Source organism: Pan troglodytes, chromosome 20 (genome assembly GCF_028858775.2).
Source record: "Pan troglodytes isolate AG18354 chromosome 20, NHGRI_mPanTro3-v2.0_pri, whole genome shotgun sequence".
NCBI lineage: Eukaryota > Metazoa > Chordata > Mammalia > Primates > Hominidae > Pan > Pan troglodytes.
The window spans coordinates 16,027,987-16,051,719 of record NC_072418.2 but is presented as its reverse complement, the minus strand read 5'-3'; the positions used below and the strand labels follow the sequence as shown (position 1 = coordinate 16,051,719).

Sequence of the window (23,733 nt, the reverse complement as noted above, 5' to 3'; positions counted from 1 at the left end):
AGTTCTGGAAGCCAGAAGTCCAACCCCAAGATGTTAGCAGAGCTGACAACACGCCCCTCAAAAGCCTCCGGGGGAGGATCCTTCTTTGCTTCTTCCTGGCTTTTGCTGGTTTCCCACAATCTTTGGGATTCCTTGGCTTCTAGAGCCTTCATTCTCCATTCCATTCTTCTGTCATCTAATAGCATCCTCCCAGCCCGGGCACAGTGGCTCACGCCTGTAATCCCAGCACTTTGGGAGGCCGAGGCAGGCAGATCACTTGAGGTCAGGAGTTTGAGACCAGCCTGGCCAACATGGTGAAATCCCATCTCTACTAAAGATACAAAAATTAGCCAGGCGTGGTGGGCGGGTGCCTGTAATCCCAGCCACTTGGGAGGCTGAGGCAGGAGAATCACTTGAACCCGGGAGGTGGAGGTTGCAGTGAGCCAAGATCATGCCACTGCACTCCAGCCTGGGCGACAGACTGAGACTCCGTCTCAAAAAAAAAAAAAAAAAAAGCATCCTCCCTTCGTGTGTCTGTGTGTCTTCTCCTCTTCTTAGGACATCAGTTGTATTGGATCAGAACCTACCCTACTCCAGTCCAACCTAATTTTAACTAATTACGTCTGCAATTACCCTATTTCCAAATAAGATCACATTCTGAGGTACCAAGGGGTTAGGACTTAAACATTTTTGTGTGTGTAGCAGGAGGACGCAATTCCATTTATAACTCCTCCTAAATAAAACGACTTGCATGTGAACTCTTGTCTGGGGCTTCCCAAAGTGAGATAACCCCTCTCTCTACCCCTAAAACAACGAGTAGCGTCTGTCAATGCCAGGGTGCAGGGGCTAAGGTGCCCATCTTTGAGTTTCTGCTGAGGAGGACACAGCTGCTGCGTTGGAGCACTGTTGGGTTCTGCCTTCGTGCCCAGCCATCTCCCTTGGGCTAGCCCTGCCCTGGATCTGTCCTAGAATGCGCCTCGATCTGTTTGGCCATAGGCAAGCAGAGTGTCTGGAAATCTTTGTCCTCCATGACTGGTGCTGGAGCCGAAGCCAGTGGGTGTGGCCTTGCCAGCCAACTCCATTTACCCAGCTCTGAACAAGCTAGTAGTTGAGATCAACGGAGAGTCCAGACAGTCGCTCCAAGCATCTTGGAATCCATGGACACAGATGTACCGCAGAGGCTGCCCACCTGGGTAGGCAGCCCTTTGTAAGATCCTGGCACCACATTTATTCTCTTAACATCCTTTCAGTTATCCAGTAATCATTTATTGAGCACCTACTGTGTGCTGGGCAATGATTAGGTGATTGGAGACACTGCAACGAAGAAGACAGTCTAAAATCTCCACCCTGGTAGAAGAGACAGATACAAACGGTAAACATGATAAATAATCAATCACCCAGAAAACAGGAGACACTAAGCAAATGTGTATGTACTATGGGAAGCCCAATAGGAACGAAAGCTACACAAGAGAACAAGTGATGGGTGGTTCCCTAGTCTAGGTCAGGCAATCAGGGAGGGCTTCTCAGAGGAGGTGATGTTTGAGCAGAGAAGGAGGGAGCCAGGCAGATGTTTTGGAAACAGCATTCTCAGCATGGAGAACAGTAGCAGCTCACCTACAGGATGTGTTTGATTCCCTTCCAGATTTTGTATTCGTTTCTTGTTTTTCTCCCTTGGCTTCCTGGTTTAAATGCCTTTTGAAGAAATCTAAGCTCAACTAATCAGCGATGCTGTTGAAGGTTTATATCAGGATATGCATCCCAGAGTTATTTACAAAATTAGAACAAAACTGGAAGCAATTGAAAGCCTGACAATAGGAGATCAGTTAAATACCGTATGGTCCTTCCGTATGATGGCATATTATGTCATCATTAAAAATCGTCTGCTGGGAGAATATTAAGGATACAGGGGAAAGGCTCACCATATAATGATGAGTGGGGGTGCTGGGCACAGTGGTTCATGCCTGTAATTCCAGCAATTTGGGAGTCTGAGATGGGTGGATCACTTGAGCCCAAGAGTTTGAGGCCAGCCTGGGCAACACAGTGAAACCCAATCTCTACAAAAAAAAAAAAAAAAAAAATACAAAAATACAAAAATCAGCCAGGCATAGTGGCGTATATCTGTAGTCCCAGCTACTCAGGAGGCTGAGACAGGAGGATAGGATCACTTGAACCCTGGAGTCAGAGGTGGCAATAAGCCGTGATCACGCCACTGCACTCCAGCCTGGGCAACAGAGTGAAACCCTGTCAAAAAACAAAACAAAAAAAGTGATGAGTGGGAGAAACAAGTTTTTAAACAGGGATCAAGGAGGCCAGGCATGGTGGCTCACACCTATAATCCCAGCACTTTGGGAGGCCGAGGCAGGCAGATCACCTGAGGTCGGTTTGAGACCAGCCTGGCCAACATGGCGAAACCTCATCTCTACTAAAAATACAAACATTAGCCAGGCATGGTGGCGGGCGCCTGTAATCCCAGCTACTTGGGAGGCTGAGGCAGGAAAATCGATTGAGCCCAGGAGGTGGAGGTTGCAGTGAGCTGTGATCACGCCACTGCACTCCAGCCTGGGCAACAGAGCGAAAGCTGCACAAGAGAAGAAGTGATGCATGGTTCCCTAGTCTAGGTCAGCCAATCAGGGAGGGCTCCTAAGAGGAGGTGATGTTTGAGCAGAGAAGGAGGCAGCCAGGCAGATGTTTTGGAAAGAGCATTCCCAGCATGGAGAACAGTGGCAGCTCACCCTGTCTAGAAAAGAAGAAATGATAAGAGGGGAAAATGAGTTTTTAAAAAGGAATCAAGGGGAGGTAAACCTTATGATCTCAAATGTACAAATATGAAAATGTAAGTAAAGAAAAACTGGAAGACACTGTACCAAGCTGACCTTCGGGTGGTGGGATTTGGGAATCTTGATGTTCTCGATACTTCTTTGTATCTTCAAATTTCTCTATGATGATCACAGTTTACTTTTTTTTTTTTTTTTTTTGAGATGGAGTCTCAGTATGTTGCCCAGGCTGGAGTGCAGTGGCATGATCTTGGCTCACTCGGCTCACCTCTGGGGTTCAAGCAATTCTCCTGCCTCATCCTCCCAAGTAGCTGGGACTATAGGCATGCACCAGCATGGTCAGCTATTTTTTTGTATTTTTAGTAAAAACGGGGTTTCATCATGTTGGCCAGGCTGGTCTCGAACTCGTAAGTTCAAGTGATCCACCAACCTCAGCCTCCCAAATTGGCGTGAGCCAATTAAACTTGTCTTGCTAAATGGTTAGGGGGAGAAAAAAGAAGGTCTCGGGTCATTCCTAGACCAGGAGGCAGGGAGAAAGGGAGGAGAATGAATCTTTCTTGGGCAAACAGTGTCCTAGGTGTCCTTATCTTACATAATCTGTCGAGAGAGTCACACGAAAATAAATAATTGATTGATTGATTGATACATCAATAATAAATGGCCAGCCTTGGTGGCTCACATCTGTAATCCCAGCTACTTAGGAAGCTGAAGTGGGAGGATTGTTTGAGACAAGGAGTTCAAGACCAGCCTGGGAAACATAGCAAGACTCATCTTTAAAAAAATTTTTTTTTAATTAGCCGGATGCGGTGGCTCACGCCTGTAATCCCAGCACTTCGGGAGGCTGAGGTGGGTGGATCACGAGGTCAGGAGTTCGAGACCAGCCTGGCCAACAGGGTGAAACCCCGTCTCTACTAAAAATACAAAAATTAGCCAGGCGTGGTGGCACACGCCTGTAGTCCCAGCTACGCAGGAGGCTGAGGCAGAAGAATCATATGAACCTGGGAAACAGAGGTTGCAGTGAGCTGAGATCACGCCATTACACTCCAGCCTGGGCAACAAGAGCAAAACTACATCTCAAAAAAAATGTTTTTTAATTAGCCGGGTGTGGTGGTCCATGTCTGTAGTTCCAGCTACTTGGGAGGCTGAGGCAGGAGGATTGCTTGAGCCCAGCAGTTCAAGGCTGCAGTGAGCTATGATCCCACCACTGCACTCCAGCCTGGGCAACAGCAAGACCCCATCTCTTAAATAAACACATAAGTAAATAAATGATCATTTTTATTTTATTATTAAATACACAAGATAAATGAAAAACAGGCAAATCTTTCTTACAAAAGAATTCCATTTAAAGTATGTAAACTTCACTCCCCACTGCCCCAGGAGGTGGAGACTAATCTCCCCTACTTTGAGAGTGGGCTGGACTTAGTGACTCATTTCCGAAGAATAGAGTAGGTAAAGGGGAAAATAGAAGTTTTATAGCGGAGGAACAGATAGATACCACTTTAACCAAATGATGAAGATTAGTATCCCCCAGGGATGTGGATATTATGTAACCCTTGATTTTATGCCTATATAGCGTTCTTCCCAAAAACTCCTAATCCCAGTTTTTTGGGGTTTTGCTCTGTCTTCTAAGCTGGAGTGCGATGATGCAATCATAGCTCACTGCAGCCTCAAACTCCTGGTCTCAAGCGATCCTCCCACCTCAACCTCCTGAATAGCTAGGGCTATAAGCACCCACCATCATGCCCAGCTAATTGTATTTTTTTGGTAGAGACATGTTCTCACACATTGCCCAGGCTGTCCTCGAGCTACTGGCCTCTAGTGATCCTCCCACCCCAGCCTCCAGAGTCACTGGGATTATAGGCATGAGCCACTGTGACCAGCCCAGAATTTTTTTTTTAAAGAGTTGTGATGTCGTTTAAGAGATGTGATTCTTCATAACACATCAACAACAAGTCCCAGCGATGGGTTGGATAAGTCTTGGGATTTCATGGGCGTATTAAGCTTAAAAGACTTTGCATGATATCTGTGAACTATATGTGATTTCTGTTGGTAATGGGGGTCACTGATTCTGCAGTTTGCCACCTCCAATCATCATGGAAGAAAATGTTCCACTTCCAGTGAAAGTGAGAGGAAGTAAAGGGGTAATTATTTTCTATCTAAATTCACGGACTCCTTGAATTCTGTCCACAGACCCCTAACTGTTTCCTCCCCAAGCTGAAACTGAGAGAATCTTGCCAGTGCCTTCCGCAGTCACTGTGACTAGAAAACCCCTCAGAAGAGGTGATAGTTTAGCAGGTAACTGGAGTTCTCACCATCCGTGTCTGGCTCAGCCCCCATCACAACCAGTTACCCAGCCCAAAATGTCAGTAGTACTGAGGTTGAGAGGCTCTGCTCTAGGAGGCCAGGCCTCTCAGAGGAAGGAGGATTGGGGTACTGGCTGGGCCTCAAGGTGAACCTACCCCCTAAGAGCTTTGGGATGGTGTGAGTTTCTGTCCATACCCAAGGACTACAAATGCAGGTTTACTGGAAATTCTGTGCCAAAAGTGAGGTCCAACTCACTTCTGACTGCTACAAAACAAACCTCCATCAACACAGCCCATCTCTGCTCTTGACCTGGAGGCTCCAAGGTATCCACATGGCTCCCATGCCCACTAGACGGGCCTCTTCCCTGGACCTTCCTGGGCCAGAGAAGGCTCTGGGTAGCCTTGTGGAATCAAGATGGGTGATCGATCACTTCCTCTGTGCCACCCTGTTCTGGCTACTTCCCTAGGCATCAGCCTGGGATTCCTTGATGATAAAAATATAAAACCCTCTGAGCTAGGGCCTTTAATATCCCCATTTTACAGATGAAGAAACTGAGTCCCAGAGCTGTGCACAGCGATTGAGAGTCAGAATTCAGCTCTGTCTCACTCAGTGTCACCATCCTCAGATTCTGCCATTTATAGCCTCCCACAGCAAATAGGATTGAGGGCTGCTTCTCTGAGCTCAAGGGGATAGCATGGGGAACCCCATGAGTACTGCAACAAAACTGTTTGCTGGAGACAAGAGCTGGTGGCTCTGTGTTGTTCTAGTGACAGGTGGCCTCATTTCACAGGGACCCCCTCACCCTATGTGCCCCATGTGGCTCAGAAAAGCCAGATATTGTCTCCACTCTCACAGGGGAAGGTCCCTGACCCCCTCTTTGCCAGCTGGGCCAAGGCAAATTGGGGTCACTTCATGGGGTACAGGACCTACCCTCTCTTGGTTGCCCCCAAGGAGGGGATGTGGAGGGGCTGGGGACCTGGCAGGACCAGGGTGTCTTGAGTTAATTTGGGGCTGCCTTTAGCTGAGGGCTTCTGTGTGCCTGGCATCAGCTTTACATTGTGTCTTGATCCGTAAAACAGCCCTGTGAGGAAAGATATTTTTAACCCCATCTTCCAGATGAGGAAACGGAGGCCCACAGGGGTGACGTGACCTGCCAAGGTCCCCTAGCCAAGAGTGACAAAGCCAGGGTTCACACACAGCTCTGGACACAATTCATTACCCTTCATCCGTCTCTCTCTGACTCTTTCTTTTTCCCTCTCTCTCTTTGTCTCTCTCTCTCTCTCTTTTTTTTTTTTTTTTTTTTGAGACAGTCTCACTCTGTCACCCAGGCTAGAGTGCAGTGGCGCTATCTCGGCTCACTACAACCTCCATCTCCTGGGTTCAAGCGATTCTTGTGCCTCAACCTCCCAAGTAGCTGGGATTACAGGCGCGTGCCACCACACCCAGCTAATTTTGGGGGGTTTTGTTTTGTTTTGAGATGGAGTCTTGCTCTGTCGCCAGGCTGGAGTACAGTGGCGCGATCTCGGCTCACTGCAGCCTCTGACTCCCAGGTTCAAGTGATTCCCCTGCCTCAGCCTCCTGAGTAGCTGGGACTACAGGCATGCACCACCACGCCCAGCTAATTTTTTGTATTTTAGTAAAGACAGGGTTTCACCATGTTGGCCAGGATGGTCTCAATCTCCTGAGCTCATGATTCGCCCGCCTTGGCCTCCCAAAGTGCCGGGATTACAGGCGTGAGCCACTGTGCCTGCCAATTTTTTGTATTTTTAACAGAGACGGGGTTTCAACATGTTGGCCGGGCTGGTCTCGAGCTCCTGACCTCAAGTGATCTGCCTGCCTTGGCCTCCCAAAGTGCTGGTATTACAGGCATGAGCAACCATGCCCAGCCTTTGTCTCTTTTATTCTTGCGTTCTCTCTCTCTTCCTTCTCTTTCTCCACCTCCTTCTCCTTCTCTCCCTTCTCCTCACCCTTCTTTGTGCTTTTCTCTGTGAGTTTCTCTTCATCTCTATTTCTATCCTTTGGTGAATGTCAATTAGAAAAGCAGAAAAACTGTGTTTAATTTGTGATCATAAATGCATGTCCCTGGCCAGGCGTGGTGGCTCACGCCTGGAATCCCAGCACTTTGAGAAGCTGAGGCAGGAAGATTGCTTGAGACCGGGAGTTCAAAACCAGCCTGGTCAAAAAGCAAGACCCCATCTTTAAAAAAGAAAAAAAATTAATTAGCTGGGCATGGTGGTGTGTACCTGTAGTCCCAGCTACTCGTGAGGCTGAGGAAGGAGGATTGCCTGAGCCCAAGGGTTTGAAGCTGCAGCGAGCTGTGATTACACCCCTGCACTCCAGCCTGGGTGACAGAACCAGACCCTGTCTCAAAAAAAACCTAATAATTAAAAATAAATAAATAAATAAATGCATGTCCCCTGGCCAGTGGTTGCTAATGTTTGGAATCACCTTTGACCCATGCCCTTTTTCATTCATAGATGTTTGTCTTGACCAAAATCAAAGCATTGGACTTTGGACTATAAATCACTGATTCATTCAACAACCATCATTGAATGCCTACTGTATGCAGACACTGTTCTGGACACAGAGGAGTTGACGTGTTGGTGGGGAAAGCCAGTGATCAATTGGGATAAAAAGGGCAGATAGCAGACATTAAATAGTTTAGGCTTTGTGGGCCAGACGGTCTTCATCGCAACGACTCAATCTGCTCCTGTAGCGTGAAAGTAACGACAGATAAAGCGCATAAGTGAATGAGCATGACTGTGGGCCAATTAAACGTTAACCTATAAAAACAGGTGGCTGGCCCGCGGGCTGTAGTTTGTGGATCGCTGCCTTAGAGATAGTGTTAGAGGGTGGTGAGAGGTCAGGGATAGAATGAAACAGTAGAGAGTTTGTGCATTGTCAAGATGAGAGGTTGCAATTCTTCTTATACACCCTGAATGGCCGGGCACCGTGGCCATTATGATCTATAATTCCAACACTTTGGGAGGCTGAGGCAGGAGGATCCCTTGAGCCCAAGAGTTTAAGACCAGCCTAGGCACATAGTGAGACCCCATCTCTACAAAAAAAAAATTTAAAAATTAGCTGGACATGGTGGAGCATGCCTGTAGGCCCAGCTACTTGAGAGGCTGAGATGGGAGGACTGCCTGAGCCTGGGAGGTTGGGGCTGCAGTGAGCCGATCATGCCACTGCACTCCAGCCTGGATGACAGAGCAAGAACTGTCTCAAAAAAAAAACACAAAAAAAACAGACCTGAAGGAACAAATCATATGAATGCATTAAAGTATCACATGTATCCAAAAAATATATACATCTATCAGCCTGGCACGGTGGCTCATGCCTGTAATCCTAGCACATCGGGAGGCCAAGGCAGGCAGATTGCCTGAGCTCAGGAGTGCAAGACCACCCTGGGCTACATGGTGAAACCCCGTCTCTACTAAAATACAAAAAATTAGCTGGGCATGGTGGCAGGTGCCTGTAGTCCCAGCTACTTGGGAGGCTGAGGCACGAGAATTGCTTGAACCCAGGAGACAGAGGTTGCAGTGAGCCGAGATCATACCACTGCACTCCAGCCTGGACAACAGAGCAAGACTCTGTCTCAAAAAAAAAAAAAAAATGTGTGTGTGTATATATATATATATATGTGTGTGTGTGTGTGTGTGTATATATATATATACATATATATATAATCAATTTAAAATTTTCCTTAATAAATAAACATTTCTCTCCTTCTCTCCCTTGGTGAATGTCAATTAATAAAGCAACAAAACTATGTTTAGTTAGTGATCATTAATGTATGTCCCTGGCTGGGTGTGATGGCTCACACTTGTAATCCCAGCACTTTGGGAGGCTGAGGCAGGACAGGATAGTTTGAGGCCAGCAATTGCTTGAGGCTTTTTGAAAGACATGAAGGAGATGAAGGGAGCCATGGAGATATCTCAGGGAACAGCAGCCGAGGTAGATGGAACAGCCAGTGCAAAGGTCCTGAGGCAGGATGTTCCTGGCATTTGTGAGGACATGTAGCTGCCCAGATGTCCAGTGGGGAGTGAGTGAGGATGAAGGAAGGAGCTGATGAAGGAAGATGATAAAATACTTCATGGATCAGCCAGGCATGGTGGCTCCCGCCTGTAATCCCAGCACTTTGGGAGGCCAAGGCGGGTGGATCACAAGGTCAAGAGTTCCAGACCAGCCTGGCCAACATGGCGAAACCCCGTCTCTACTAAAAAATACCAAAAAGTTAGCCAGGCGTGGTCATGCACGCCTGTACTCTCAGCTACTTGGGAGACTGAGACTCGAGAATCGCTTGAACCCAGGAGATGGAGGTTGCGGTGAGTCGAGATCACCCCACTACACTCCAGCCTAGGTGACAGAGCGAGACTCCGTCTCAAAAAAAAAAAAAAAAACTTCATGAACAGACAGCCTATATAATTTATGATCCAAACCAGGACAGTTTTGAGAGTGAAAGGGGAAAAAGAACACTGAAAAAATAATTAGCAGGCCTGGCATGATCTATAACGGGTATAAAGTGGGACACACAGCCTCTCTCACGGTCACTGTCAGACTTCAGCTTTTTCACACTCAAATCCACCCCCATGTTTATCCCATATACTGGAGAAACGGGTGTTCTCCTGAGCTGAGTTTTGGGGTTGTTTTGTTTTGTTTTGTTTTGTTTTTTTAACATCCTGTATACTTTTTCTCAATGAACCATGCTCAAAAAAATTAGAGGAAAATAAACCATAAAACAGAAAGCACTTAAGGATTTTGCTGGGACTCAGCCATTAGTTTGTTTGATGAGTATTTATGGAGCGCTTTCTAAGCACCAGGCACCACCAGCGATACTGGGATGAATCAGTAGCATCCCCCACCCTTGAAGCTCTCTTGGGCCCATTGTTATTTACTTAAAATACTATGCAAGTATGGAGAAGGGGTGAAGTGGGAAAAAATCAGTCGGTTGTAAGCCAGAATGACGGGTCTAGTCCCACCCATGCCATCTGCACCCTGTGTGATCCAGGCACATCATGTTGCCTCTCTCAGCTTCAGTTTCTCCATCCACCAGGCACAGAGATGGCAGGAATCGAGGAAGATGTGGGGAGTATTTCATCAGCCCGAAAAGACTTGGCTAATGCGACCATAATTCTGCCTTCTGCCTCTCCTTTCCCAGAAAAATAGCTTAATAATTTGGTTTTGGGATAAACACGTTTCCTGTGTTTATTATTTAAATGATCCACCAAGCTGGGCATGGTGGCTCACCCCTGTAATCCCAACTGTTTGGGCTGAGGAGGGCAGATTGCTTGAGCCCAGGAGTTCAAGACCAGCCTGGCCAACATGGCGAAACCCCATCTTTACTAAAAAAATACAAAAAAATTAGCTGAGCGTGGTGGTGCGTGCCTGTAATCCCAGCTACTCGGGAGGCCGAGGCACAAGAATCACTTGAACCTGGGAGGTGGAGGTTGCAGTGAGCCTAGATCGTGCCACCACACTCCAGTCTGGGCGACAGAGTGAGACTCTGTCCCAAAATAAATAAATAAATAAATAAATGATCCAACAGGAACCCCAGGAACATTTGTATTGACTATGCAACTAATGCTTAGTGAGCACCTACTATGTCCCTGGTGCTGATCTGGACACTGGGATTTAGACAGGAAAAATCTCTACCCTGGAGGAGCTGATGATCAAGATGACAATCTTGAAATGCATAAGTTGACAAGATGATTCAGACAGTGGAACGTGCTGGGAAGAGAATGAGATGTCTGGCTGAGCTGCAGGAAGGGGCAAGTCCTTTTGATTGAGAGGTCCAAGAAGGCTTCTCTGATGGGGGCACAATGGATCTAAGGTTGAGTGATAAGAAGAAATTGGCCAAGCAAAGACCTAAAGGCAGAGTTGCTCCAGGCATAGGTTCAGAGAATGGAAATAATTGGCCGATTGTGATCTTGAACTTGACCTTTCTTTTCTTCTGCTAACTTTGGGTTTGGTTTGTTCTTGCTTTTCTGGCTCCTTGAGGTACGTGTTGGGTTCTTAATTTGTAATTTTTTTTTTTTTTTTTTTTTTTTTTTGCTTTTGTGAGACAGAGTCTCACTGTGGTGCCCAGGCTGGTCTCAAACCCCTAGCTCAAGCGATCCTCCTGCCTCAGCCCCCACAAAGTGCTGAGATGAGAGGCGTGAGCCACCACATCTGGCCTCTATTTTTTGTGATGTAGGTATTTGATGCTATAAACTTCCCTCTTAGTTGCTTCTTGGCCCTTTAGCTAAGGTCAAGTGTAAACTTCCGTCAGCACTGCTTCTGCTGCATCTCACAGGTGTTGGTGTGTTGTGTCTCTATTTTCATTCATTTCAAAAATTTTTTAAATCTCCATCTTAATTTCTTCATTGACCCAATAGTTGTTCAGGAGCATGTTGTCTAATATCCATATATTTGCATCATTTCTGAAATTCTTCTTGGTATTGATTTCTAGTTTTATCCCACAGTAGTCTGAGAAGATGCTTGACAGAATTCCAATATTTTAAAATTTGTTGAGAGTTGTTTTGTGGCCTAACATGTGGTCTGTCTTGGAGAATGTCCATGTGCTGATGAGAAGAATGTATGTTCTCCATCAGACATGCAGGAGACAGACACTTTCTCACCTGCCTCATGGGATCCATAAAAGAGTCAATCAGAAGTTGGCATTTAAGAAAGACCAGAAGGAGGCTGGGTGCAGTGGCTCATGCCTGTAATCCCAGCACTTTGGGAGGCTGAAGTGGGTGGATCACCTGAGGTCAGGAGTTCAAGACCAGCCTGACCAACATGGTGAAATCTTGTCTCTATTTTTAAAAATACAAAAATTAGCTAGGTGTGGTGGCGGGCACCTGTAATCCCAGCTACTCTGGAGGCTGAGGCAGAGAATCACTTGGACCCAGGAGGTGGAGGTTGCAGTGAGCTGAGATCACACCATTGCACTCCAGCCTGGGCAACAGAGCAAGACCCCATCTCAAAAAAAAAAAAAGAAAAAAAAGAAAGAAAGACCAGAAAGAGGTGAAGGAGCAAGCTACAGAGATATCAAACTGTATCAATCTGGCTGGGCGTGGTGGCTCATGCCTGTAATCCCGGCACTTTGGGAGGCTGAAGCAGGAGGATCACTTGAGCCCAGGAGTTCTAGACCAGCCTGGGCAACAGAGACCCCCTCTCTACAAAATATAAAAATTTAATTAAAAAGATGTATTGGTCAGGGCAGCCAAGTTATGCTGCAGTAACAAACATCCCCAAAGCCTCCATGACTTTTAACAACAGATGTATTTCCTGCTCATGCTACATGTCCAGTGCAGGTTGGCAGTGGGGAAGAAGGGGGCTCTGTTCAGTGCAGTCACTTGAGACCTAGCTAATCACCTAGAACATTGCCACTTGCTATTCCAGAAGGAAAAAAGGAATGCTAGAAGGTCCCACACTGAAAGTTCAATGCTCTGGCTCCAAAATGACAGCTATTTCCACTCACTCCTCATTGGCCAGCACTTAGCATGTGGCCCTCAGCCAACCCCAAAGGGACTCAGGAAGGACCATCCCACCATATTGCTGGAAATATTTGATGGCAGCATTAATGGGGAACAGTGTTCCAGGCAGTGGAAGTCTTTGAGCCCTTGGAAGAAAGACAAGGCGATCTCTAGAGCACATCCTTCCCAATATTAATGAATTTAACAAATGAGCAAGCCATCCTCCCCACTCTCCTTCCCGAATCCAGACTTGTGCATATCCCTCCCTTAACTTGAACTGCCAAAGAAGAGATGAGAACTAGGAGAAGAGATCTGTGACCCCATCTTTGCTGATGAACTACCACAGAACAGCCATGGCATCTCCAGTCCTTGTGCTTGTAAAATGTACTTTTCATTTTGCTCCTGAACAAAATCCACCCACCCCCACCCCCAAACCAAGGAAAGCTCATCTCCTAATCCAAAACTGCACCCAGCCTTCCACCACCTTCTTCCCTGGGAATTGTTGATTCCAGAGTATGGAATTGAATAATTGAATGAGTTTGGAAGAGAAAAAGTGTCTCTAAAATCAGGCAGCAGAAGCCCACTCCCCAGAGAGGATGGTGCAGATGAGAGTTCAGGAGGGAGCTTGGCTTGGGGTTGACGATCTGAGCTATGCAGGGAACTTGGACACACCTCTCAATCAGTCATTCAACAGACACCACTTATTGAGCACCAACTGTGTGCCAGATGTTGTCCTAGGGGGCTGGGAATACAGGAATACAGCAGGGAACAAAAAGGACAAAGCCCCTCCCTCTTGTCAAATGGACATTCCAGCCAGGAAGACGAGAGAACAAGAGAAATAAGTAAAGAATATAGGCGGTGAAATGCAAAAGGGAAAAAAGAAACGGTGGGGACCAGAAATGAGGGATGCAATTGTAAAGGGCCATCAGGGGAGGCCTCCCTCAGAAGGTGGCATTTGAGTAAAAAACCTGAAGGAGGTGAGGGGAAACCATGTAGCAATCTCAGGGAAGAGCATTCCAGGCAGGGAGGGACAGGCTGTGCAAGGGCCGAGGTAGGACTGTGCTTGGCGTGGTTGAGGAACTGCAAGGAAGCCAGGTGGCTGGAACCGAATGAGCGAGGGAAAAGGGGAGGAGATAAAAGCAAGGAGATGGGAGGGTTGGAGGCCCCCTCTGCCATTCAGTAACTGAGTGACTTCATTTATTTCCTGTAGCTTGAACCACAAAGAACCACAAATAGAGTAGCTGAAAACAACAGAAATTTATTTATTCTCTCGCAGTTCAGGAGGCCAGGAGTCCACAGACCATCAAGGTCAGCTGGGCCACAGACCATCAAGCTGTCAGCTGGGCCATGGTGCCTCCTGAGACTTGGTCTGAAATCCCTTCTTGCCTCCCTCCTAGCTCCTGGTGGTTTGCCAACAGTGCTTGGTGGTCCTTGTCTTGTAGACATATCACCCTGATCCCGCCTTCATCTCCATTTCACATGGCCTTCTCCCTCTGTGCAAGGTTGTCTCTGTGCCCAGGTTTCTCCTTTTCTTATTATTTACTTATTTGTTTGTTTGTTGCTTTATTTTAGACACAGGGTCTTGCTCTGTCTCCCAGGCTGGAGTGCAGTGGTGCGATCATAGCTCACTGCAGCCTCAAACTCCTGGCCTCAAGCAATCCTCCTACCTCAGCCTCCTGAGTAGCTGGGACTGCAGATGTGAGCCACTGTGCTCTGCCCAGATGTCCTCTTTTTATAAGGAAACCCGTCATGTAGGATGAGGTTCCACCCTAATGACCTGATCTTAACTTGATTCCATCTGCAAAGACCCTATTTCCAATTCATAGGTACCAGGGGTTAGGACTTCTTCAATGCATCTTTTTGGAGAGACCCACTGCAACCCACAACAGAACTGTGGGCATGTAACTTGACCTCTCGGCCAGGCATGATGGCTCACACCTGTAATCCCAGCACTTTGGGAGGCCGAGGTGAGTGGATCGCCTGAGGTCGGGAGTTCGAGACCAGCCTGGCCAACATGGTCAAACCCCGCCTCTACTAAAAATAGAAAAATTAGCTGGGCATGGTGGCAAGCACCTGTAATCCCCACTACTTGGGAGGGTGAGGCAGGAGAATTGCTTGAACCCAGGATGTAGAGGTTGCAGTGAGCCAAGATAGCGCCATTGCACTCCAGCCTGGGTGACAGAGTGAGACTCCATCTCAAAAAAAAAAAAAAAAAAAAAAAAAAATAGACCTCTCTGTGCCTCAGTTTTCTCACCCGGAAGGATGGGGATAATTATATACCCACTCCTGGGGTTCATGAGAGGATTAAATGAGCTCAAACAGTCCAAGCCTCCATGTGTGTCTGTTGTGGTGCTGGGTAGCGTGTCCTGTGGCCAGAGGTTCCCAAGCTTGTCGGGGACCCGGGCAAGGGCAGATTCGGGTCTTGTTGGCAGCATCTGAGATGGATGGGCTGCCTTGGCATGGAAGGGCCTCGGCTGTTTTTCCCTGTTCAGTCCTGTCCCTCTCCCCCATCCTCCACCCTGTCCCTGTCATCTGAGCCTGCTCCTCGTGATGGCTCAGAGTCTCCCTACTGGCGGCCGGTGCAGAGTTTCGTTCCCTGGGCTATATTTAGCCCTGAGAAATGGGAACGAGAACCCTCAGCCGCCAAAGTGATGGAGAGAGGAGCACAAAGCCAGTGCTGCCTTCTGTCCAGCAATGTTCCGCTGACTCGATTCTTTCTTCCAGAACCTTCCAGAAGCAAAGCATTGGCATTTCTGAGCTTGTTAAAACAAGGATGTGGGCTGGTGGCTGGCACATTCATTGTCCCCAGAACCTGTCTGTGTCCGTGATTAAAGCTGAGACTTCGTTAGTTTTATTTATTTTCAGTGCTTTTTTTTTTTTTTTAATCCGTGGCAAAACACTCATGACATAAAATTTACCATCCTAATTTTTTTTAACTTTGTAACATTTTTTAATTGACAAGTAATAATTGTACTTATTCATGGGGTACATAGTGATGTTTCAATGCATATAATGTGTAGTGCTCAGATCAGGGTAATTAGCATATCCATCTTCTCAGACCTTTATTGTTTCTTTCTGTTGGGAACATTCAAGCTCCTCCTTCTAGCTATTTGAAACCATTAATATATTGCTGTCATCCTAACCATTTTTAAGGATACAGTTTTGTGAAATTAAGTATAATACATTCACATTATTGTGCAACTGTCACCACCATCCATCTCCCAAACTTTTCCATCTTCCAAATGTAACTCTGTCCCCACTAAATGCGAACTCCCTGTTCCCCCTCCCCCAGCCCTTGGCACCCACCATGCTACTTTCTGTTTTTATGAATCTGACGACTCTAGGGACCTCCTGTAAATGGAATCATACAGGATTTTCCCTTTTATGACTGGTTTATTTCACATAGCATAATGCCCTCAAGGTTCACCCATGTTGCAGCACGTATCAGCATTTTCTTTCTTTTTAAGGTAAAGTTGACTATTTAAAAAAAAACTTTTGCTGGGCTCAGTGGCTCATGCCTGTAATCCCAGCACTTTGGGAGGCCGAGGCAGGCGGATCAGGAGGTGAGGAGTTCAAGACCAGCCTGACCAACATGGTGAAACCCCATCTCTACTAAAAATACAAAAATTAGCCAGGCATGGTGGCGGGCGCCTGTAATCCCAACTACTCAGGAGGCTGAGGCAAGAGAATTGCTTGAATCCGGGAGGCAGAGGTTGCAGTGAGCTGAGATCATGCCACTGCACTCCAGCCTCGGCAACAGAGTAAGACTCCGTCTCAAAAAAAAACAACTTTTTAAGAATTGAAGTAGAATAAACATACAGAAAAATCTGCAGATTATAAGTGAAGAGCTTGATTAATTGTCACAAACTAAACACATCCATGTAACCAGCACACAAATGAGGAAACAGAACCTTCTCAGCCCCAGAAGCCCCCCTCATATCCTGTTCCTAGTCACTACCTCCCCGCAAGGGTACCCCTACCAGGACTTTGAGCATCATTCACCAGTTTAGCCTGTTTTGTATTTTGCATAAATGAAGTCTGGCTTCTTTTGCTTGACATTAACTTTTTAAGATCTCATGTGACCTGTGGCATTGTTCATTGCATGTATCCTCTCTCTCCTATTGATAACAGTGTGGATTGTTTGCAGTTTGGAGCTACGATGAATACCATTGCTATGAATGTTCTTGTGTGTGCTTTCTGTTGTGTAACTATTCAGAATTACTATTTTGGAATTACTATCTAATTGTAGTGATCTTGGATCAGTAACTATCCAAGAATTACTGGGTGTTGGCAAAGGTACATACAGTTATACACTGCACAATGGCATTTTGGTCAACAACAGATCAAATATGTAACAGTGGTCCCATAATGGACCGAATACGTAACAGTGATTATCATACAGTATTTTTACTATAGCTTTTCTGTTTTTAGATTCTTTTTTTTTTGAGACGGAGTCTCGCTCTGTTGCCCAGGCTGGAGTGCAGTGGCGTGATCTCCGCTCACTGCAAGCTCCGCCTTCTGGGTTCACGCCATTCTCCTGCCTCAGCCTCCCAGGTAGCTACAGGCGCCCGCCACCAGGCCTGGCTAATTTTTTTTGTATTTTTAGTAGAGACGGGGTTTCACCGTGTTAGCCAGGATGGCCTCGATCTCCTGACCTCATGATCTGCCCGCCTCGGCCTCCCAAAGTGCTGGGATTACAGGCGTGAGCCACCGCACCCGGCCTGTTTTTAGATATTTTTAGATACACTATAGAGTTACAATTGCCTACAGTATTCCATAGAATAACATGCTGTACGGGTGTATAGCCTAGGAGCAATAGGTGAGACCATGCAGCCTAGGTGTGTAGTAGGCTATACCATCTAGGTTTGTGTAAGTACACTCCATGATGTTTGCACAACAAAATGACCTAGTGACACATTTCTCAGAATGTATGCTCATTGTTAAGCATGACTTAATTAATTTTAGTATAGAAACTCTCAACCAACTTTTCAAGTAGTTGTACCATGTGTTATGGGTTTTATTGTCTCACCCCAAAATTCATATGTTGAAGTCCTAACCCCCAGTACCTCAGAATGTGACCTTATTTGGAAATAGATTCATTGCACATGTAAAGGTTTTGCCATTGGCAAAACTGCCGTTATCTTTGCACCAACCATAGCAGTTAAGATGAGATCATTAGGGTGGGTCCTAATCTAATACGATGGTGTCCATATAAAAAGGGGAGATTTTGGCACAGAGACAGGCACACACAGAGGAAGAATGCCATGTTTAAACAAAGGCAGAGCTCAGGATGATGCCTCTACAAGCCAAGAATCAGCAAAGATTTCCAGCAAACCGCCAGAAGCTAGGAGAGAGGCATAAAACAGATTCTGTCTCACAGCCCTCAGAAGGAACCAGCCCTTCTGACACCTTGAGCTTGGATTTTTGGCCTCTATAACTGTAAGACAATAAATCTTTGTTGTTTAAGCCACCTAGGTTGTGGTTCCTTGTTACAGCAGCCACAGGAGATGAATACAGCATGGTGCCCTCCCATTGGCAGATTATGAGGGTTCCAGTTGCTCCACAGCTTCACAGACACCTGGTAGTAATGACCTCATCTTAACTTCTTTCTCATTTTAGCCTTTCTTCCAGGCAGCAGCAGTGTCATACATGCTTTTAAAGGTGGGCTTTTAAAGCCACACTTGAGAGCCCTGCATTCTGCAGGTGTCACAGGGTGATCAACCATTGAAAGGCTACCCCTGCCCTGACAGCTGGAGGCAAGGCTTCCCAGCACAGAGGTTAAGCCCATGGACTCTGGGGCCAGGTGGTTAGTGCAAATCCCATGTCCACTAGTGAATAACTCTGTGACCTTGGGCTGATGATTTTGTCTTTCTAAGCCTCAGTTTCCTCAATAGTAACATGGGCATTATAACATAGAGGCATCATGAGGATTAAATGACTAAGTGAGCTAACATACATAATGTGCTTAGGAAGGTGCCAGCACACCATAAATACTCTGTAAGTGCTGGCTTTTATCATTCTTTTCTCTCTCTCTCTCTCTCTCTCTCTCTCTCTCTCTCTCTCTCTCTGTCTCTTTCTCTCTCTAACCCCCAACCTCCTCTCCCTGATTTTCTTCCCCTCATCTTACTTCCTTCTTGCTATAGTGTTCTATTTTCTGTTTCAGAGAGTATTCTATTTGTGGACTTTTTTCCTCTTGAAAATTGAGCTGAAACTTCTGAGAATTTTTTGTGATTGGCATTAAGGCTGCAGGGAATGGAGCAGGGAGACACTTGAGGAAAGGGCTCATGGCCCATCTGTCTGGCTTGGTGATTTCACCAGGCCATCAGACTCTGGTCGTGCATCTCCTCTAAGGGTCGTCTATGACTGTGTTGGGAGAAGGGAAGGAACCAGGGATTAATTAATCCATTTTGGTAGGTTTTGTGTTTTGTTTGGTTTACTTTTTCCTTCTCCTTCTGGACTGTGGCCTGGGAAGTCCTCTTGTGTTTCTTACTCATTCCCAGGTCAGTTATGTTATGTGAGGAGAACATAATTAAGAGAGAGCTTTTCCCTTTGGATGTTTTCTTCAGAAAACGTTCCTCCATTTCCCCCTCTGGGATGCCAGAGCCCCAGAACTCCACAAGCCAAGAACATTTAAGACAGAGCCACAAGAGAACCGAGCTTCCCCTTCCCTCACCTGTCAGGTTCTATCTGAGTCCCAGTCAACTCTCACCTGCTTTCCCTCCTCACACCCTACAGAGCAACGATGCCTCAGGGAACACTTGGAACTGGTTGTACTTCATCCCCCTCATCATCATCGGCTCCTTTTTTATGCTGAACCTTGTGCTGGGTGTGCTGTCAGGGTAAGTTTCTGCTACTCCCCACCCCATCCCACTCACTCCTCTTTGCCAACTTCTTTCCAAGTAGAGGCCATTGAAGCTTTGTTTTCATTCACTAGACAGAGAAAAGGCTTCTTCCCTTGTTTGGGTTACCAGACTGTTATTAGCAAGCCATGTACAGGTGCAGAGGTTGTGTACTGCTAGGGGTTCCCAGTGAGAGGGTTCATATGGGCTTTACTTTCTTTACATTTTTTTTTAAAACCAATAGTTTGGGTTTACTTCTCCCCCATTTTCCAAATATAAAATCATAGCATATGCTCTAACGGTGTATTTTCCTGACCCATATTGTCCTCTATCCCCAAGACTTTTTTGGCTTAATCATAAATGGGCTTCATTTTTCTTACCATAAGAAGTCTGGGCACTTGTATGGTGGCTCTATGGCACCATCAGCAACCCCAGATTCTTCCAGCTTTCCATTCTGACATCTTTACCAGAGGCTTCCAATCTCGTGGATACCTCATGGTCTTAAGATGGCTGCCTCATGCCCTCCAGATGGCCACTTCATGTTCCAAACAGGAAAAGGAAGAAGGGAAACAGGAAGAGGTGGGACCTATGGCAGAGAAGCCAACCTGCTGCAGAAGTCTTTCATTCATGGCTTATTGGTCTAACTTAAAAGAGGGCTGAAATAATTATTAGCCAAAAGTATGAAGAGAATGAGAATGAGGTATGCAGCCAGTGGTGGTTGGCATGGCATGGTTTTATCCTTTCGGTTTTTTTCTTTTTTATTGTTTTTTTTTGAGACGGTGTCTAGCTTTATTACCCAGACTGGAGTGTAGGGGGCGATCATAGCTCACTGTAACCTAGAACTCCTAGGCACAAGCGATCCTCCTGCCTCAGCCTCCTGAGTAGCTAAGGCAACAAGTGTATGCCACCATGCCCAGCTACATTTTTTATTTTTCATAGAGATGGGGCCCACTGTGTTGTCCAGGCTGGTCTCAAATTCCTGGCCTTAAATGATACTCCCATCTCAGCCTCACAAAGTGCTGGGATTACAGACATGAGCCACTGTGCCTGGCCTTTTTCTTTACCTAGGCACAGTTGTCGGGAAATGTGTGAAACTGGCAGAAGCACCCATCACTATAATATCCCAGTCTTTTCCCAGAAGACCTGACTCCTCCTGTTGAAAACTCCTGACCTCCAGGGACTTCTGAATCCCCAAACACACACACACACACACACACACACACACACACACACACACACACACACACAAACGTTTCCTAACATTTTCAAAACAGCCATACTCTGGCTTTTCTATGCTTCTCCAGGGAGTTTGCCAAAGAAAGGGAACGGGTGGAGAACCGGCGGGCTTTTCTGAAGCTGAGGCGGCAACAACAGATTGAACGTGAGCTCAATGGGTACATGGAGTGGATCTCAAAAGCAGGTGAGGCCCTTTCATCCTGGGGCCCAGGGATGGAGATCCCAGGCCACGGAGTACAAAGAGAGTCATGCAGTTTGGAGAAGGCTAAGCTGGGAGGGTTATGATGGGAGGAGAAAGAGAACCTGAATTGGTAGTCCCAAATTTTATCAACAAGAATCCAGAGTCTGATATGAAAAAGTCTAGGATGAAGCCAGGATCTGACATCACCTAACTTGAATTCTGAAATCAGACGCTGGTTTACATCCCGGCCCTGCCGCTTTTTACCCATGCACCACACATCCCTGTACCTCCGTTTCCTCAGCTGTTACATGGAGGCGATGATAGTGCCTATGTCATAGTACTATTGGAGTATTTAGTAAAATAATCTCAGCTAAGTCACTTGGGGAGAGAAGTGCCTGATACACGGTAGGCACATATTTATTTGTTCAGCTATTTAACAAACATTTAGGGAGCACCTGCTGTGTGCCAGGCACTGATCTAAGCACTGAGGATATGGGAGTAAACAATACACACCAAATCCCTGCCCTCAGAGCTCTGATATTCTAGTGAGAGAGATAAAGCAAACAAATACGTGTCATGTTGGGAACTCCCAAATTCAGAGAAGGAAGATAAAACAGACTAGGAAGATAAAACAGAGTAGGAAGTTGGCCGGGCGCGGTGGCTCACGCCTGTAATCCCAGCACTTTGGGAGGCTAAGGCGGGCAGGTTTCCTGAGGTCAGGCATTCGAGACCAGCCTGGCCAACATGGTGAAACCCTGTCTCTACTAAAAATACAAAAATTAGCCGGGCATGGTGGCGCATGCCTGTAATCCCACTACTCGGGAGGCTGAGGCAGGAGAATTGCTTGAACCCAGGAGGCAGAGGTTACAGTGAGCTGAGGTCGCACCACTGCACTCCAGCCTGGGCAACAGAGTGAGACTCCGTGTCAGAGAAAAAAAAAAGAGTAGGAAGTTAGAGGCAGGATGGTCAGGGAAGGCTTCTCTAAGGAAGTACCCTCTGAGCAGAGAGACCTGAAGGACGTGAAGAAGGAAGCTGTGGGGATGTCAAGGGAAGGGGCATTCCAGGCAGAGACAGCAAGTGCAAAGGCCCTGAGCTAGGAACGTATTTGAGACACAGCAAGGAAGCCAGTGCAGCTGAAACAGAGTGAGAGGTGGGGACAGCTGGAGGAGAGGAAGACAGGAAGGTGATGGAGATCAGATCAAGCAGGGGCTTATAGGCTGTGGTGTGGACGTTGGTTTTTATTTTGCGCGAGGTGGGGAGAATGTTGGCTCTTGCTACTGTTGCGGAGGTGGGGCTTGAAGTCAGAAACCACCCAGCAGCGTGTTTTTTGGTCGGTTGAGCTGTCACCATCAGTCAGCAGAGAATGGGGGTGGCCGGGCAGACCCTTCTTCCCGGTCCAAGGGAGAACTCATCCTCCAAATGCGGGAGCTTAACTCTGTGCTCTTCCTCTTCAGAAGAGGTGATCCTCGCCGAGGATGACACTGACGGGGAGCAGAGGCATCCCTTTGATGGTAACTGCTCTAAACCCACCTCGGGGGTGGGTCCCAGGGGAGAAGGGAGAAGCTGTGGTGGGGAGTCGGGGGAGAGCAGGTGACTGGCTCTAAGGATCTTGCAGAGGGTAGACGTTCCTCTTGGAGGAATTTTAGGACTTCCGTGCAGAGTTTCCCTATTCTGGCCTCTGCTTTTTTGTTTTAACCATGGACCTGGTTTTTTCTGCTTTGTGCCTTGCTTTTTCTCATCTGCAAAATGGGTATGATATAAACAATACCCTAGCTCATGAGATTGTTTCTCAGAATGATATTCATTATGGCAAATAGAACACCTGGGATAGTGCCTGGCATGGGGTCAGCACGTTTCTGTTTGCTAAATAAGTAATAATTCCACCAATAATCCAGTTTACCGTGAACGGCTGCTGTCTCCCATGTTAGAAACTTAACAAGACAGAACCGTGACTTTCTTTCTTTTCTTTTTTTTTTTAATTGAGACAGAGTCTCGCTCTGTCACCCAGGCTGGAGTGCAGTCACACGATCTCACCTCACTGCAACCTCTGGCTCCCAGGTTCAAGCAATTCTCTGCCTCAGCCTCATGAGTAGCTGAGATTACAAGCATAAGCCACCATGCCTGGCTAATTTTTATATTGTTGATAGAGATGGGGTTTCGCCATGTTGGCCGGGCTGGTCTTGAACTCCTTGCCTCAAATGATCTGCCCACCTCGGCCTCCCAAAGTGCTGGGAGTGTAGATGTCAATTCATGGTCCCCTGGAAACCTGAATATGAAAGGAGGGACCATTAAAAAGGTGTCCAAAAGCCCAACCTCCCCAGCATAGCTGGGAGTCAGGGGACAGACTGTAAGAGTCACTGTGTATCCAACCTGAGGCTTCATGAAAGTAGTTTCCTAGAATTTAGAGATAGGGCTGGATGTGGTCTGTCTGTGGCTCACATCTGTAATCCCAACACTTTGGGAGGCCAAGACAGGAGGAACACTCGAGCCTGGGAGTTCAAGACCAGCCTGGGCAACATAGTGAGGTTCCGTCTCTACAAAAAATAAAAACTTAGCCAGATGTGGGGGCACACGCACCTATGGTCCCAGCTACTCAGGAGGCTGAGGTGGGAGGATCACTTGAGCCCAAGAGGTCGAGGTTGCAGTGGGCACCACTCCACTCCAGCCTGGGTGACAGAGTGAGACCTTGTTTCAAAAGAAAAAAAAGAGAATTTAGAGATAGGCCAGAATAATATGTCTGCAATATAGTAATAACAGCAATAAGAAAAATAGTAGTACTCCCTGAAAAATGCAACTTCTTGCTCGAGATTTATCTTCTCACACTTTAGAAAACTGGTTAGACAGGGGCTGGGCGTGGTGGCTCATGCCTGTAATCTCAGCACTTTGGGAGGCCAAGGCGGGTGGATCACTTGAGGCCAGGAGTTCAAGACCGGCCTGGCCATCATGGCGAAACCCCATCT

The 23,733-nt window shown here is 46.8% G+C and overlaps 1 protein-coding gene across 9 annotated transcripts in view; it reads left to right on the top strand.

Moving 5' to 3' along the window:
- Positions 1–23,733, top strand: part of CACNA1A (calcium voltage-gated channel subunit alpha1 A) — a 418,584-nt gene that overhangs the window by 268,477 nt on the left and 126,374 nt on the right. For 6 of the 9 annotated variants that reach the window (XM_054673094.2, XM_054673092.2, XM_054673093.2 and 3 more), the window contains 3 exons: positions 19,253–19,356; positions 20,661–20,776; positions 22,228–22,285. In XM_054673094.2, the coding sequence (XP_054529069.1) occupies positions 19,253–19,356; positions 20,661–20,776; positions 22,228–22,285 (278 nt within the window). The remainder of the gene's footprint in view (positions 1–19,252; positions 19,357–20,660; positions 20,777–22,227; positions 22,286–23,733) is intronic. The other 3 variants (XM_054673090.2, XM_016935247.4, XM_016935248.4) reach the window with 1 other exon arrangement.